Genomic DNA, 6,383 nt, shown 5'->3' with positions numbered 1-6,383 from the left:
CACTTCCTCGAACAAAAGCTGTAAAATATGAAAGGGAAAAACTTTTATTTAAAAAAATTAAATATAAAAAATTTAAAATAAAATAATACCAAATTATTAACCTCATTAGTTTCCGGTTTTTTGGTATAGGATAAAAGTAAAATATATTTCATTTCTAGATTAATACATATTATTACGTAACAGAGGAGTCGTAGCGACAAACGACTGATACATGTCGAAATCCTAATAACACAATATGTGCTTTCGATCTCATTTAATCTCGCCACTTCCATACGATTCCAAACATTTTCATCTGGCAGATGACACTTGTTTGTGTGATTTTGGGATCGTTCTACATTCACTAAAATATGTGGGTCAGACAGAAATTATTGGCATAAGGAATGAAAGAGTAATTCCTTAATTTCATTGGTCCCTTCACGCGGACATATCATTAAAACAGAAAAGGATTGCGAACCAGTTAATTAATTTGCATAAAATGTCAGAGGTCACCATTTCATTCGCCGGCAAGGGACTTCTTCTTGTGTAGTTCATTTTTGCACGCAATTTTACAAACGAGATACACAATGTTTCGAAAAGTAGTATCGCGCATTGTGACCAATACAAGAACGGCAGTTAGCCTTCAAGCTTGTGGTCGACCTGTTGGTAAGTAATTTTAACATTTTTAAAAAAAAGTTGAATAGGCCTAGCCTAAACAACTGAACGTGATGCTGACATGGTCATGCATGGTCATGGCTATGGCTGAGCTGACTAACTGACCACAAGATCAACTCATGGAGGAAGGAATTCCTTCCTCCATGATCAACTTGATCAATAACTTGGCATGATTGGCAAAGCAAAGCCTTTGGTTATTCGACATGTAGGCCTTCATACAGGTGGACTTCCTGACCGTACTAAGTTATGGAGGGAGTCCAGGAAATAGAGGGTCTAAAATGGGACGAAAAATTTTTTAACTAGGGCCTAGGCTAAAAAAGTTCTACAAACATGACAAAATGTCTAAATTGTCTAGGCGCCTAGGCCTACCTTTTGTTTTAACCCTCCTTCTGCTGTAACCGTCAAAAACAGTCAAAAATTCCTTCCACTTGATTTGCCCCAGTACACAGACACATATGGGAAATTTGACTGATTTTGACTGATATGACAACTGTGTCAAGAATGTACCTTTGCATAGGCTGATACATGTAGGAGAGTTAAGAAGCCAATTTCCTAAATTTCACGTTTGTAAATCCTGCGTGTCCTCTCCACAGCTGGTGGGTTAAGAATTTTGACACATCACCACAAAGACAGAAACGGGAAAATGAACTCGGAAGTATTGTTAATTCTTCCCATTTGTGCTTGTGGGCTGTTTTCAGCCATTCTCCAGCATGTCCAGTGCAGTTCATACAGTGTGCTTGCACAACTATTCAACTTTAGAGATTCCAAGCTGCGTACACGCTCATGATATTGATAAAGCACAGGCAACATGGTGCGCAAGTACACACAGCATCAGGGGCAAGGCTGTGGCGTGCATTGGTGGCGGTTGGCCTACATGTATCCCCATGTACATGTAGTTACCTGCGTGCAAGCTGAGCCTACTGCGGGGAAGTTGAAAGTTGGGATTTGTACAAATCCTGGTAATTTCTTAGAATTTAGGCCTACATTGCAAGCCTTTGTATTGTGTGTCAACAGGTGGACTTAAAAAAGACTGACTAAAGGTGTCCGCTGGTGGTGTATCCAGCTTTTCGTGTCACGGGAGGGGGCATTATCCAGCAAGACTTTAGCAAATTTCTGTCATTAGTAATTTACTCATATTTGTTGATTTGTCCCATTTTAAAAGGTAGACTGAATACATTTTTTAGGGCCGGAGAACTTTTTCAGAACGCGCAGGCAAAATAAGTATTTTTTCAAAAAATGAACTACATGTAGACTGATATGAGAGTCATTAGTGGCGAATAACAATCATGATCTCTCGGGCCTTAACTTAAAAGCAAAAAATCACATTTTTGAGATTTATTGTGTATTTTGAAAGGGCACATTGTTGGGGGATCTATCGCGCAATAACCAGACAGAGCTCCAGCATGACCACAAACTTCAAGCACCCCACTTACTTGTGAAGCCGGCTATGCTGACACAGGTTATTCTTATGAAATAGTGGGTTGTCTTTGCAACATGCAATTTTCTGCTTTTCTGCTACCTAAAAAGCAGCGTAAACATTTGTTGTAATGTATTTTCCACTTTTCTGCTACTACAAAAGTAATTGTACTTTTCCTCTATTCTTTGTGTTTTGTCCTCAATGGGCAGTGAATGGGGTCATGAACCTGTAGCTTGCGATCTTTTCCATTCTGGGGGAGTGAAGACGTAGAAACCAATGCTTAGCCATGCTTTCTGGGGACTAATCCCACACTGCAGTATCGCTGTCCCTGTGAGGCAGAGCAAAAAGCATCTCAAAGGAAATACAGTTTTACCGCAATAGACACACAAGCTTGCTTGGTCCAAGGAAAACATGTGAATCTTTTATTAAAAATTATAGGGTGGACTGTAATTATTGGTTTATACGTCTTCAATCCCCAGGAAAGGAAATGGTCATAACCTGAGGTTCATGACCCCGTTCACGACCCTTGGAAGGCAGAAAAGCAGATGGCCACTTTTCGGTCGCCTATGTAAAATTGCTCGTAGAGTTCATGGTTGTTGTCAAACGTTCCATCCTATATCTGTCTGTTCAAAAGGAGAAAAGCAGATGGCCGCTTTTCGGCTGTCAGCGAACAAAGGAAAGGTGAAATCTGCCTTTTTTGAAGCAGAAAAATAGACAAATGCATAATTAAACAATGTTTGTTCTGCTCTTTGAGGTGGCAGAAAAGAAGAAAAGTCAAAATTGCATGTTAACCAGAACATAAAATCTGCTTTTCTACTACTCCGATAGCAGAAAAGCAGATGGCCACTTTTCGTCCTCCATGCAGTGTACATCCTGTGTGCCAGCTATAGCAGGTGCTAATATCATTTATGCCAGTCATGTCAGTAAATGAAGCCCGCAGAATCTTGTTTTATTTGTAGTGTGGCTTAGATGCTATTTCAGCATACATGTACTTTGAATGAATTTTGTTTGGTGTAATTTGCAAAGATGAGAAGGGCCAGAAAGTTGTCGACTATAGTTGGGTAAGCCTGACTACATGTACATCGCTACAGTTGGGAACGTCCATGGCTCATTGGCATATTTGGGGTGTAACAATTCCATTCCAGGATGGTCTTTAGCTATAGTGAACATTGCAAGCACTCCTTAAGGGAGAAACTTCTGATCTTTCTGGCTTGAAACTGCCCTTGCTGATTTGGAGCTGCTGAGGGGATCTGTTTGTTATTTGGTGTAAACACATAGGTTTCTTTGTAAAGTGTTGTATTAAGTCAAAGTTGCCTTGTGGTCATGTGCACATGTTAACTGTGATCCCAATGGTGAGTGCAATAAATATTGTACCTCTAATTTTAATCTCCCAACAGTTGCCTCACAGATGAGGAGTTACTCCTCAAAGAAGGAAGAGACCGATGAGCAGTTTGATGCACGATGGGAGGCCTACTTCAACCGTCCAGAGATTGATGATTGGGAGTTACGACGAGGTCTGAATGAGCTTCACGGACATGACTTGGTCCCAGAACCCAAGATTGTTGCTGCTGCTCTGAAGGCTTGCCGACGTTTGGATGACATTGCCATGACTGTGCGCATCTTGGAAGCAGTTAAGGTAGAGACCTTTTTCCTGTGATGTCACAATTGTGCTGGACCTATGATGTGTTGTGATGGTAATGAGTGCATAGTGTTCTAATGGTAATCTACCTATTCAAGATAAACTAGTCAAACAAGCAGCATTCACACGTGCGTCTGTACGTGGTTGGAGCTGCCTGTAGGAATACATGCGATCACCGTGGCCAAGGTGTAGTATTGTTTACATTTTAGTCATGTGGGCGAAAAAGTTCTATAAACAGAAAAAGATGGATTTGGATGTACAGCAGGAAGGATGAAGGTGTGATGTAGGACTCCATCAAAAAAGAAAAAAGGAACAAGCTGTTGCCTTCCTCAAAGCTTTCCAAAGCATCTCAAGACTTGATTTGAAAGTTAAAGTACAAGGAATGAGTCCGCGGTTGCTTTACTTGTACAGTGGTCTTTGTTGTTGTTTTGTAGGATTGAACAATAGAGGGAATTAGGGTTAATCAAAGTCAAAAACTGAGTTGGAATCTTGGCCTTTGAAATATTGTTATTGTCATCAGCAACTCCTATGTGACCTGTTGACGCACTCTCAAGTTGCCTTTATTTAGTGTTCGTGCTTTTCCCCCTGTTTTTAGGACAAGGCTGGAGGTAACAAGAACATTTATCTCTACATACTTCAAGAGGTCCAACCAACACTTGATGAATTGGGCATCAGCACACCAGAAGAACTTGGACTGGACGTACCACAGCAAAACAAGATAATGTAGGTTGGTTTCTCGGCTGCAGAAAATGTTATGTCATTTGTTATCCTTATTTATCCTGGGCACTGTTACCAGCTACTTACATGTACCTAAACCAGCTGGAATCCAGTGATCTATAAACCAAGGTTATGTACTTTGAAGCACCCACAGGAAACATTCCCAGAGTACTTCACAAAGATACCATAAATTCATCTGTCACTATTTGAACAACTTTGTTTTTTGTTTTCAGGTAACTGATACCCCTTCAAGATAAGTGAGTTGTCCTGAGTTCCTGAGCCCATACTTTCACACGGTGACATCATGTGCAACTCTCCTTGGCAGCAAGCTCCTTCGCATCAACTCTCTTAGAAGGGAATGCCGACCTATACAGTTGAAGAACCCCATTTATCTGGATTACTCAGATGTCCTTATCTTTAGTGTGCTTGCCAGTGTTGTAGTCAAGACCACATAAGACCTTCACAAGACCAGAACAAGACCAACACAAGACCTCCAGTCTGAATTCAAGTCACATGCTATTCAAATGAACTGCAACAAAAGCACTCCTTTGTCATTGTTCACACCGTTACTTGTGACTGGTCTTGGGTGTAGTCTTGTGCATGGTCTTGTGCATGGTCTTGTGCATGGTCTTGCGACGGTCTTGACTATAACACTAGTGCTTATTAAACTATTGGAGCAGTCGGTCAGGCAGTGGTTTGCAACCATTCCTCAAATTGTGGTTTAATTACAGTCAAAATAATTGAACTGTCTTCATTTCTGAATCTCTCGTAGTGGCACATTACACTGCAAACTGCTGCATTGGATTCCCCATATTCCACGGGGTACATACCCAATTTGTTACTTTGTGGTTTAATTTGTAGCACAGATCAAATACAATAGTTGGGCATCTGTGCTTATACTAAAAAAAAATGTTCTGTTTTATTGGTCAAGGTACACATAAAACACTCAAGTGATAGTTACTCAGGTCTTGCTCAACAAAAAATGTTATTCTGAAATTGTTTGAATATCACGTTCATTTCACATAACAAAAAGTTCTCATAAACATTTCCATTTCTGCATACACTGATGTGTGCCGTGTGTGTGGTATAGCCATGTTTGGGTATTTAGGATTGTAGTACAAATTCTTTGTGTGCATGTGTAGCCTGTTAAATAAATAACTCTGTGAATTATATATGAAGTTATGGTTTAAACTTGAGATATTGTTGATTTTAAATTTACAGGGACTGGCTTCACTGAGGTGTTACTACTGAATATCTTTCCGTTTAATACACAGATAGCTGGTTACCAGCAGAAATCTACGTCATACATTAATTTGGCTGGTGCTCTGTGAAGTCAGTCTCCTTCAATTCCAAGAGATACATACACTGTTAATTCCATAGGCTTGGTTTTTAATTAACTTGGATTGCTGTAGAAACAATAAACCATCTGAGATGTCTGATGTTCACCTGCTTTCAGCGAGTGTCTTTTGTATTGGTCATGGACTGTGCACACCTTGATTGCCCTGATAATTGCATTGGTGCCTTTACAGACGGATGGATTTTCAAATGCAAGAGTTGTATGAAAGAAGCGTTGCCCATCACACGAGACTTAGCAGACCTGTTGATTTTGTCAGATCTGAATCGTTTCCAATTAAAATGTCCAAACATGCACCTTGCATTTGTTGGCTAGTGTTTGCCCCAAGATTTGTGCCTGGTAGCAGTGTCCTGAGAATTTTAACACCAAGTGTAAAAACAGTGCCTCATTCTTACAATGGATTACGTGTGTGGATTAAGGTGAAAGCCTTAGTTTCAAAAAGTAGAAGATACTGCCAACCAAACCAAATCCGTACGAACTTTTTCCAAATGGACTTTCCTCAAAAATTTACCTTAAAGCCAAGAGCCTTTGTTTTGACAGAATACAGCATTCCATGCTTGCCAACAGTACAAAAGGTAAATGGCACACAAAATTCCCAAAACAAA

At 40.1% G+C, this 6,383-nt stretch overlaps 1 protein-coding gene across 2 annotated transcripts; it reads left to right on the top strand.

Annotated features, from left to right (window-relative positions):
• Positions 1–212: 212 nt before the first annotated feature.
• cox5a (cytochrome c oxidase subunit 5A) lies at positions 213–5,869 on the top strand. 2 transcript variants are annotated; one of them, XM_022255409.2, is made up of 4 exons: positions 213–642; positions 3,466–3,704; positions 4,303–4,434; positions 4,658–5,869. In XM_022255409.2, exons 1-3 carry the CDS (start codon positions 564–566, stop codon positions 4,432–4,434), a joined length of 450 nt encoding a protein of 149 aa, XP_022111101.1. In that variant the 5' UTR covers positions 213–563; the 3' UTR covers positions 4,658–5,869. The 2 variants fall into 2 exon arrangements, with proteins under 2 accessions (XP_022111101.1, XP_022111100.1); XM_022255408.2 differs by having other exon boundaries at positions 216–642; positions 4,303–4,430.
• The last annotated feature ends 514 nt before the right edge of the window (positions 5,870–6,383 follow it).

Source organism: Acanthaster planci, linkage group LG05 (assembly GCF_054643075.1).
Source record: "Acanthaster planci isolate LZ-2023a linkage group LG05, COTS_SCS, whole genome shotgun sequence".
Taxonomy (NCBI): Eukaryota; Metazoa; Echinodermata; class Asteroidea; order Valvatida; family Acanthasteridae; genus Acanthaster; species Acanthaster planci.
This window is presented reverse-complemented; position numbering and strand designations above follow the sequence as displayed.